General features: G+C 54.5%; 1 protein-coding gene across 2 annotated transcripts in view; it reads right to left on the reverse strand.

Moving 5' to 3' along the window:
* Positions 1–4,275, reverse strand: part of IRS1 (insulin receptor substrate 1) — a 57,270-nt gene extending 52,995 nt beyond the window's left edge. Inside the window, exon 1 of one of the 2 annotated variants that reach the window (XM_050902399.1) lies at positions 584–4,275. In XM_050902399.1, coding sequence (XP_050758356.1) covers positions 607–4,242 — 3,636 coding nt within the window. In that variant the 5' untranslated portion in view covers positions 4,243–4,275 and the 3' untranslated portion in view covers positions 584–606. The remainder of the gene's footprint in view (positions 1–583) is intronic. The other variant, XM_050902398.1, reaches the window with a different exon arrangement.
* Between the last annotated feature and the right edge of the window lie 7,033 nt (positions 4,276–11,308).

The following is an 11,308-nucleotide window of genomic DNA, read 5'->3' on the forward strand; positions in this document are numbered from 1 at the left end:
CAAGAGCGATTACTGACCAAACTAAGATTACAATGGGAGTTTCCTGTTTCCAGCCCTATGCTATAGCTAACTCGCTTTTTCCCTCCCTACACACACTTTCGAAGCACGCTTAATTCTGAAAAGTAAAGAAATGTGGCAACACGGTAAGCACGGTATCATATCCCCGTCCGAACAGGAGCATCCAAGCGTGCTTTGGAAGGAACTCCCCCGGCCAGTGCAGCTGGGGGCCAGCAGCTGGGACACCGGCAGGGATGCTGTGCTCCTGGATGCTTTTGCCACTAAAACACGCTACAGATATTAAGGCCAAAACGCACAACGAAACCAACCTAACGTGTCACAGCCACCGCTGCTCGGGCTGCGGCACCCCCCGAAGCCTCCCGGGGAAGGATGCCACACGCCGCCAGCCCGCCCTGCCGGACCACGCTCTGCGAGCTGGCAGTCCCCACGTGAAGGAGTCACAACGAGCAGCCTCGGGCCGCCGCCCCTCGGCCCCCACCTCGGCCCTCTCCCCTCACAGAGACGCCCGGGGCCGCTGAACTGCCCGAGCGGAGCCGCGGCTCCCCCCGCCCCGCCCCCGGCTCACCTTCCCCGGCGGGCGCCCGGCTCCTACATCTCCTCCCGCTTCTGGAAGCTGATGCTGGCGTACGCGCTTAAGTCGTCGCTGGAGTGGCCGCTCCCGCGAGGCTGGCCAGGGGGCTTCGGCGGCGGCGGCTGCTTCCCCCCCGGCAGAGCGGCGCCCTCGGCGGGGGGGTGGAAGTGGTGGTGGCGGCGGTGACTGAAGTCCTTCACCAAGTCCAGGTCGATGTAGTTGAGCCCGTTCTCCAGGGCGGGCGCGGCCCCCGGCTCCCGGCGGGCAGCGGGGGCGCCGGCCGCCTCCCCCGCGGCGGGCCGCAGCCAGACGTTCTCGAAGGAGGCCGAGCTGTGGCGCTTCACCTCCTCGGCGCCCCCCGCGCCGCCGCAGGGGAAGGGCGCCCCGAGCCCGCCGCCGCCGCCCGCCGCTCCGCGGGCGGCGCTCGGCGTGGACGAGAAGGTCTCGGAGCTGTGCCGCCGCCGGCCGCCCTGCGGGTCGGCGCGGATCACCTTGGCGCTCTGGTTGCGGCCGGGGCTGAGGCTGACGCGGGTGAAGGCGCTGCCCGCGCCGGGGCCCCCGAGCAGGGAGGAGGAGCGCGGCGGCGCCGCCGACAGCTCGGCCGGCGGCCGCGGCAGCTCCGGGGAAGCCGTCGCCGCCGCCGTCGTCGCCGCCGCCGCCGGCGGGGGCTTCTCGGCGGCGGAGCGGCCCGCCCGCACGTCGGCGTAGCTGAGCAGGAGGGCGGGCGAGCAGGGGGAAGGGCTGTCGGCGCAGTCCGAACAGGAGCCCCCGGCGGCGGCGGCGCCCCCCAGCTGCATCGTCACGTAGTCCCGGCCGCCGGGGGCCGCGCCTCGGCCGGGCCGGGCCGCGGGGGCCGCCCGCGCGGCGGCGAAGCCGGCGGGGCAGGGGGCCCGCGGCGGCCCCAGCTCCATGTTCATGTAGTCCTCGGCACCCTCGTTGCCCGGCGGCGGCGGCAAGCCCAGCCCCAGGGCGGCCGAGGGGAAGGCCGGCTTCTCGCCGGCGATGAACTCGATGTTGACGTACTCGCCGGGGCTCTTGGGCTCCGGGGGCAGGAGGAGCGGGGGCTGCTCCCGGGCCCGCGGCAGGGTGCTGGCCTTGGGGCCGCCCAGCGACAGGCGCGTGGGTCGCGCCAGGCGGCCCTTGGTCTGCACGGCCGTGTCCACCTTGCGCGGGGGCTGCGCTTGCGGCGGGGGGCCGCCCTCGGTGCCACCACCGCCACTGCCGCCCAGGCTGTCGCTGCTGGTGGAAGAGGATGAGTCCTCGGCGGCGTAGAGGAGGCGGCCGGAGCCGAGAGCGATGCGGGGCTGGGGGCTGCCCTCCTCGCCCGCCACCGCCGGCCCGCTGCCGCCCCGCCGGTGCACGTGCTTGAAGGAGCGTGGCAGCGAGAAGTAGGAGTAGATGGGTTTGTGGTGGGCCGCGGTGGCGGCCTCCTCAACGCCCGGCTGCCCTGCGCCCCCGAAGTAGCAGTCAGGCGGGGTGCTCGTGGTGGAGCCGCTGGCTGGGGACATGTTGATGTAGTCGCTGCCACCACAGGGGAGCTTCCCTTCGTTGCTCTCCACCGAGAGTTTTGGGTGGTGGCCGGCACCATTTGTCCAGATCTTGCCGTAGCCTGCAGAGCCGCTGTCAGGGGAGTAGCTGCCGCTGGGGGACATCATCATGTAGCCGTTGGAGTCCACCGTGGCTGGAGGGTGGCGGCCCCCCCTGCCAGGGTTGATGATCTGCTGTGGGGCCGACACACTTTTAGGACTCATGGGCATGTAGTCACCACCCTTGGGGGGCCCCCCACCGCTGGGCACAGGGGCTACGCCAGGTGACATGGGCATGTAGCCGTCATCCGTGTGCGGGGCGGAGTTGGTCCGATGATGGCCGCTGTCCAGGTGGTGCATCTCCAGACACTCCTCTGGGTAGGAGTGAGTGGGCACAAAGGCTGAGTGCCGGTAGGAGGGCAGCCGGCTGCCGCCACAGGGGTAAGAAGGCAGCATCTCCGTGTACTCCTCAATGGAGGCCACCGAAGACTGTGAGGGTGTCTTCTGGTGAGAGATGGTGGGCGAAGTGCCTGCAGAGTGAGTCCGCTTCCTGAATGCCTTCTCCAAGTCAGCAACCTCCTCACTACCACCTCGAGGACAGCACGGCATACTAGGGTAGCGGGGCTGCTGCTGTGGGTGGCAGGTGCGTGGGATGAAGTGGCCATTGGGGGCTGCCAGGCTGCAGCAAGAGGAGTTGGCCTTCCCCCCCATGCAGATGTAGTTGAGCTCTTCATCGCCCCGAGCTGGCGGGGTGTGTCCCAACGAATCTGGGGTCACACTGCGAAAAGAGCTGCGGAAGTCACACGGGCTGGAACCATACTCATCAGAAGAAATAAATCCGCCATCACTAGGGGAGCCGGAAACCGAAGCACTAGATCTTCGTGGAAACAGGCAGTCCGAGGTGGAGCCGTGGCCACTAGTGCTGCTGGATGACAGGCTGACTGGACTGGTGGCTGAAGGAGAGCAGCGCGAGGAAGGCATTGGGATGGACCGGCTGTGGTTGAGCGGAGGATGGAGCCTGGAGTTGCCACGGTGTCTATGTGAATGGGTCCGGTTGGCACTGGGACTAACTGGGCTACCATCCACAGAGGCAGGCCTCGACATCGTACCTTCCCCGTCGCTCGATGCTCGAACCCGGAAAGAGCTGGGTTTGCCCCCTGTACTTCCACCCCCACCACCAGCAGGAGAGGTGGCCGTGACGCTCTCGGTCCTGGACCGGCGACTGAGCCCCACTTGGCTGGGTGGAGGGTTGTTGACGTGGTGCCTGCTGCGAAGGGGCACAGAGATGGGGTTGGAACAGTTTGAGGAGGACTGGCTCTTGCTGCGGGGCCGGAATTCCTCGCTCATGGCTCGCATGGCCTCCAGGATGGTTTCATGCATGTTCTGCGCCACCACCGAGTCATCCACCTGCATCCAGAACTCACCGGGCCCAGTGACAGCCGAGCGCCCCACCTCAATGAAGAAGAAGTTCTCGGAGTGACCACAGCGGCGGATATTGAGCAGCTGCAGCACCACAGCAGCCGCATCTGAATTCAGCTTCACAAAGCTGATGGTCTTGTTAGTCAGGCACAGGCGGTAGATGCCAATCAGGTTCTTTGTCTGGCCTAGGCCCTTAGGCTTCAGAATTACTTGCCAAACTTCCTTAAAAGCTGGGCCAGGGGCTAGCTCACCATAGCTGTCCTCACCTGCTTCCCCCAGTCCCGCGTTGCTGCCTCCAAAGGTGACGTCGCTGTGGTGGTGGTGGTGATGGTGATGGAGCTGGTGGTGGCCCTTGGCCCTGTTGTGCAGCTGCAGCAGCGCTTGGTACCAGCTCTCCTGTTCAGGCTCGCTGTCAGCTGCAATGGCAAAGTGCTCGTCCTTGGTGTAGAGGGCCACCAGGTGCTTGTTCTTGGAGTCAGCCCGTTTGTTGATGTTGAAGCAGCTTTCTAGTGGGATGGAGCGCTTGGGGGCCCCTGACTTGTGTCTCCATTTCTTCTCATTCTCGTAATACTCCAGCCGGGCAGGTCCAGACTCGCTGGCTGCCCTCAGCACGAAAAAGCGTTTATGCATGCTCTTGGGTTTGCGCAAGTAACCCACCTTTCTGACATCTGAGAAGAAGCCCTCATTATTATCTGTGGGACTAGCCATGATGTGAGGCGGTGGAGCTGTTACTACAGCTAGCAGTCCGCAAGACCCCAAAACAGCCAAGCCAGCCGGAAAAGACAACCACCTAAAATAAAATTCATGCAACAACAATTAAAAAAAAAAAGAAAAAAAGAAGCAAAATAGCTCGGGATCCTCTTTTGAGAGCGGGACGGGGAGGGACAGAAGCAGGGTGAGAGCAGCTGTTCAGTGGCAGAGGCAGCTTCCAGCACCAAATCAGAGTTTGCGTTGCTGTTTATGCCCAAATCGCCCTTAGATGGGTAAGCACGTCCTTAAAAAGTCCAGTCCCGATCAGTCCAGACGAAAGTCTCGTCCCAAGAGCAGCCGCCGGGAAAGAGAAACGCATCTTCCCTTGCAGGGGTCGGGCTCCGCTGGGGCCGGGAGCGGGGCGGGGGTCCCCTTCCTCCGCTCCCTGCACCCCTTCCCCGTCTCAAGTTTGCCTCCGCGAGTAGCGATTTCTGTCGCAGATTAAATATTCTCTTGGGGGCGGAGATTGTTTTGCAAAGTCCGGGGTTTGCACCCAAAAATACACGCTGCTTTCCCCTCCTCTCCCCCCTCCCCAAAAAAAGAGAAAACAAAAAAAAAAAAAAAAAGCCGCCCACAACACACCCCCCCTTCCCCAAATATCAGCGCTGAGGTTGCTGCTGCTTCTCCCGCTCGTGCGTGCGGAGGAGGCTGGCGACCCCATTCAGTCCCATCTCGTTAGGCAGGGAAAGTGCCATTTCCACACACGGCGCAGCCCGGCAGCGGCGGGAGGGGAGGCAGCCCGAGTGCCGAAGGAACATCCTCTCTTCCTCCTCCTCTTCATTCCAGTCGGCAGCGCCTCAGCGGCCGGCGGCGCGGCCCCCTCCCGTGCCCCAGGCCGGCGGGGGAGCGGGCACCGCCGCGGCGACTCCCTCTCCGCCGGCTTCTTCACGGAGTTTCCCGGCGCCCCGCACCAAAACAGGCGGCGGGGGCCGCGCTCGCCAGTCCAGCCCCCTCCGCCCGCCGCCGCCACGGCTCAGGCTCACTCCAAGGAGAACAACACGTGACGGCGCCAGTGCGTGGACCATCCCCGGAGCCGCCGCCGCCGCCGCCAGGCTCCCGGCCAGCCCGGCCCCGCGGCCCGCCCCGGCGCTCCCCGCCCTCCCTCCCTGCCCTCATTCAGCGCGGCCGCGGGGGCCGCCACCGCCGGGCCCGGCCCCGCGCCGCACCGCCCGCCGGGGGCCGCGCCCCCATTGGTGCCGCCGCCTGCCCGTCACGGCGGCGGCGGGGGGCGGTGCCCGGCCAGGCTGTGCCGCGGCGCGTAGTAAGGAGGCGTAGACGCCATTCAGCGGCGTGTTATTTATAACAGCCGCCGGCAGGCTCTGCAGTGTGGCGGCTTTCGCCGCGGCGGGCCCGGCGAGGCGGAAAGCCTCCTCCCGCCTTCCTTCCCGCAGCCCTTGTCGCCGGCCCCGCACGGCGGGGCAGGCCCGAGCGCGGAGCCGCCGCCCCTCAGGGCGAGGCAGCCGCGCGCCCGCCGCCGGAGCGGGCCGCCGTGAGGGGAGCGGGAAGCCGCGGCCGCCGGCGATGGGGTGGCTGCCGCCGCCCGGGGAGCGGCGGGGCCGGGAGGGGCTCGGCGGGCGGCGGCAGGCCGCTGGGCGTGCGTTCTCTCCCCGCCCGGCTGGGGCTCGTTCCGCTCCTCGGGAACCGCTTCCGGCTAATACGTGGCCCGGAGCGGCGCGTCCCCGGCGCTGCCAGGGCCGTCGTTCCCCCAATAGAGACCTGGCGAGGAGCGGGAGGTTTGGCACTGGCTCCGTGGTGGGCGGCAGGGTGGTCGAGGAAGGAGCCCCGGATGAGTTTTTCCCGTGTAGTGTAAAGCAGTTAACTCTATTTCCCCGCATCATCATATGCTAAATTAAACTGAATATTCAACGTGATCTGCTGTTTACAGGGCTGAAACGTACCGTACGCATAACTTTCACCTCCTAAGTAGGAAACAAGACAAGTGTCGCAAGCCAAGTCTAAAAAATAAATTGCTCAATGCTGCCATCTCCAGGGCAGTTCAAAACGGTCCCAGTTTCTCTCTTCTGCAGTCCGGAGAGAGGATCTGCTTGTAGGTTTTAGCTTCTGGTTTGGGTTTTGTTTGGTTTTTTTTTTTCCTAGTGCCATTTCTCTTGATAGGTAGCTCTGGATATCCCGTGCAGTGCAGGGGATCTTTAATCCGCCCTTTGCTGGTACAGCCCTGCCAGAGCAGGCTGTTCCCCAGCTGGTTAGAGGTGAAAGCATGACACCAATGCTCCTACCTACTCTTAAGGTTGAAATGCAATACAAAATGATACTTTTGTTTGGATTTATGTAGATCCAAACATGGAACAAATAAGTTAGAGGCTTTTCTAATGCATCTGCATTACAAAGTTTGTTGTCAGGGAGATCATGGTTGTACAATTATTTGAGATGAGAAGTTAGCTGGTCAAAAGGTGAAAAATTTCCCTGAAACAGTTGCAGAAAAACATGGAGAACCCAGAGAGGACAACAGGCAGCACTGCAAGCCACCCTCTCATGTTATCCTATAGATAACACCATAAAACACAGCATTGCTTCAAGGTGTTTACCAAACACAGGATGACAATTTGTAATGTAGGAACAGAGTCTAGCTGGTAAGACACAAGGAATGAGAAGGAAAGATAATAATCCACACTATAACAATAACCTATATCATCTCATTCTTTCCTCCACTTCACACTGTAGTTCATCATGACAAAAACAAAAATTTGTACTGAAAATAAATCCATTATACAAACCTTGAGATAAAGCTTACTACAAATGTATTTCCATCTTCAACAAGTAGAACGACAGGAAATTGCTCCCCCAGCCCATGCCACGGAGCTGCGGGGCAGAATTGCAGCCTCAAGGCATACTGAGATCAGCTATCGTGCCTGTCATTAATGACAACGTATGTTTTGTGGGCAGAGGTCACCATCACTGTGCACGCATGTTGCACTGTACGTGCTAAAAAGGCAGTGGGTCCTGTGGCAAGAGGATAGCTCCTAAACCTCCTCTCCCTGTCCCTCCACAAGCATGGGAATGCATGTTTGTGCACAGAACATATGTAGCACTTTTTTAATTACACATTTTGCACATAGTACGTAAGGTTATTAATATTAAAAATAATAACTTGTATTTGCTCTGCCCCATTCTTTCTGTTGGCAAGTGATACACTGATATGCACATGTAAGTGGAATGATCTTTTGATGGAGGATAATAACCACCTGGTTTGCATTGTGTTGCACAAGGGAACATGGATTTGAGGGTAAAAGCAGGAGATAGTCCTAGAATCATAGAATATCTCGAGTTGGAAGGGACCCATAAGGATCATCAAGTCCAACTTGCTGCTCCTCGCAAGGCTACCTAAAACTAAAGCATATGACTAAGAGCATTGTCCAGACACTCCTTGAGCTCCGATAGGCTTGGTGTCGTGACCACTTCCCTGGGGAGCCTGTTCCAGTGACCGACCACCCTCTCAGTGAAGAACCTTCTCCTAATGTCCAATCTGAACTTCCCCTGACACAGCTTCATTCCATTCATACCATGTCCCGTCCACAGTATGTGGGCAAACAGTGCATTTAAATGTGCTCCATTCATCTTGGGAACATTCTCTTCAATAATAACTGATTTTGCAGATACAATGAAATTTGGTTATTCTTATCCAGTTTTCAAGGGGATTCAGTAAATGTCCTAGAAGTGTTTTCAAACTTTATATACAGATTCAAGTCTTTCATCCAGCAGAAATAACAGGCAATAACTAATATTTCCAGCATATTTTGAAAACTTTTTTTTTTTGCAGATAGTTTGCATCATACCAGACCACATCTTGGAATTGTTTTCTTGCTCTTCGAGTTCCAAAGCTCTGAAGTACTGCAGTTCTCTGTAAGGTACATAAGCGTGCACACCAGCACACCAAAGAGAAGAATGTACCCTATTTAAATACTCCCCCTGCTTTGACAGTGAGCTATTGAGAATTCAGGCTGTGCAATTAATTGCAAAGAGGTTCACATACTAGAATATCCTGGCAGAAAATCAAGACATTTCATTGCCTGCATAAATACCCATGGCTATCACACTACATCACTATCTCTCTGTACAAGAAATTCAGCTTCAATAAACACAAAGGAAATGGACATTGCTATTTTAGTATCCATGTCCAAACCCTAAATTCCATACAACCAAGTTTCTGCAGTACCCTTGATCTCCATGTTCAGATCACACACCTCAGAATATAGTGGAACTAACCATTCTTTTGGAGACAATATAATTATTTGATGTAGAGAAGGGGAAAGGAGTATAATAGAACAGATAAGGATCAAAGTTCCCATTTTTTATCTGCCTTAGTAAGTGGTTGAAGATGAATTTAGCATAGGGTAATCCTATGAGGCATAAAGTGCTTGAAACAATTAGTTCCTATTGTGTCACTACTGAACCTGGCAGAGCAGATAGGCAAGGGCCATGAGATAATCAAAACTTGTGTTTTGGTAATGCTGCGTTGGTGGAATGGCATCTCAGGAAGGCCACTGAGTATCCAAAAGTAATTAAAGACGTAGTGCTGCTCTAAATTTCAACGAAGACTAGTTTCTCTTGCAGCCACCTTTACCTGTTCACATATAGACTCTCAGCTAGGTGCAAAAAAGAGGGTTTGGGTAAGTGATATTTCCAGCTCCTTGTGGGTGGTTTTTTGTTGGGTTTTTTTTTTTTTTACAGTTGAATGAAAAGCAGAGTGAAAGTAGGAGTTAAGACTAAACATGCACCCTTAATACAGTAAGAAAAAAACCCACTTTTCATTTGTCTTTTCAGGTGACTGTCATAGGCTGTTGATCTTTTTTGCCTTTGCTGTCACCTGCTTTTATTGCTTTTTTCCCAACCTTTCTCTCCTCTGATACATCTCTATGCACTTTGCTCACTTTTTTATGTACCTGATTGTTCTGTTAAAAGGGTGTTAGTCTTGTTATTACTTTGTTCTAGACTTTTAGGGTCCACTGAAAATCTCACTCACAATGATACAAACCAAAACAAACATTCCCCAAAGGTGAAGTTACATCACTGTAAGCCTGTAAGAAAAGCAGCATGACTCTCGTTCATCAGCTTCGTCAATTCACCTTCCAGACCCAACTGACCAACAAGTTGCGTACTCTAACCCCGACTCCCAGCTGTTCCTAAAACACTTGGTCTCATCTTCCACATCCAACTCTTCAATTAAAACAGTTGTAAAAAACCTCTAGTTCTGGGCAGAACCTCATGAAAAAATAACAGGTCAGGAAATCAAAACTTTCTGAACATTATTTTCTTCCATTTCCTTCCGAGTTTGAATCAAGTTGTCCAGGAGCAGGAAGAATGAGTTGTTCTGCAAGGGAAGGGCAGCCAGGTGCCAAGGGGCCATGAGGCAGGTGGGCACTGACCTCCCCAATAGCAGCCTACTCCTGTTGCACCCAAACAAGGTGCGTAGGGCAAGATGGTGACAGAAACCAGAATCACAGGATAGGTGAGGTTGGGAGGGACCTCTGGAGTGTCTAGTCCACTCCCTGCCCCCATTTTAAGCAGGGTAAAGCACAGCAAGTTGCTCAGGTCCTTGTCCAGTTGGGTTTTTAACATCTCCACAGATGGAGATTCCACAGCCTCTCTGGGCAACCTGCCCCAGTGTTTGACCACCCTCACAGCAAGAAATATTTTTCTTACATTTAAACAGAATTCCCTATATTTCAGTTTGTGCCCATTGCCTTTTGGCCTGACACTGGGCACCATGGAGAAGAGCCCAGCTCTCTGTCCCTCCCATCACATCAACACAGTTATGTTGTGGCCCTTGTTCCAAGGTTGATTTGATTGCATATTTTATTTGTTTAAGCTCATTTGTAGTATTTACTTTTCTACATTCAACAGTAAGGATGAAACTTGCATAACTCCTCCTTCAGAAATAGCGTGGTTGACTCTGAACTAGTTAAATCATTACTTAAGTAAACAAGTTAATTTCTCTGTTAAAGCAGTGGTAGTAATATCTGATTACAGTGGAAATGCAAAACAACAGATCGTACATCCCTGACTTCTACTGTCATCTCTGAGGCAAATCAAGAACACATATGGAATGACTAATTAGAATCTTCAAATGTATTACATTACGAACAGTAAGCGTATCTGATTGTTAGCAGCTGTATTCCACTGTATCATGGTAACGAGAACTAGAAAAGTCTGTCATTGTTTCCATATCTCACTTATTAGGATTGTTTCTATAGTGTATTCTCCAGTTCATGTGTAAAAGTTTTACTCATATCAGCATTTAGAGCACATACATTAAATTACATGAAATATTTAAGTTATGTTCTAGTTCAATTAACCAGCTTTCATCTTAAAAACCACACTATTAATTCATACAGATCATATTTTTTTGTATTTTTCTACCTCCCTATGTACGTTTGTATGTCTCTCTTTAAAGAAGCCAGAAAAGATAAAACATCATTCCTATGCTTTCCATTGGGGAATATGGATATCCCACTGAAGTATCACTAAACTAACAGGAAGCTAAGCAATACTTTTGGATAATTCCCAGACTACACTGATCAGCCTTCGGCTCTGCCTCTATTATCTTTAGATTTCCGTCTTGTAATATGTTCAGAAAAGGTTTTGATGCTTCAGACTTTTTTTTTTTTGGCTTTAATTCTGTCTCCTCCGCCACAGACAAAATTGCCTGGAGCATGAATTTCAAAAGGGAAGTTACAGAATCGTTTATCCAATTTGTAATAATTTCTGTCTGTGCATGGCTTAAAGCAATGGTCTCAAGCAGTTTTTGACTGAGGAAGGGAGTTTCATAAGTCCATGGGGTTTTGTTTTGTTTTTTACTGCTGTGGCAAAGTCCACAGAGGTATGAAAAGAAGGTTTTGCCCACAGTTACTTGGTGATAGCAGCAAGTCTTGGTCTTGCTCAGTCAGCTTTATTTCATCTTTTAGGTATCAGAGTGTTTAACCATGAATGATAGATAAAGCAGAAGGTAACATGTGTGTTATTGCCCACAGTGGCATTTAGCAATTACAGAAGAAAAGGAGAAAAG

This window comes from Gymnogyps californianus, chromosome 10 (assembly GCF_018139145.2).
Source record: "Gymnogyps californianus isolate 813 chromosome 10, ASM1813914v2, whole genome shotgun sequence".
Classification (NCBI taxonomy): domain Eukaryota; kingdom Metazoa; phylum Chordata; class Aves; order Accipitriformes; family Cathartidae; genus Gymnogyps; species Gymnogyps californianus.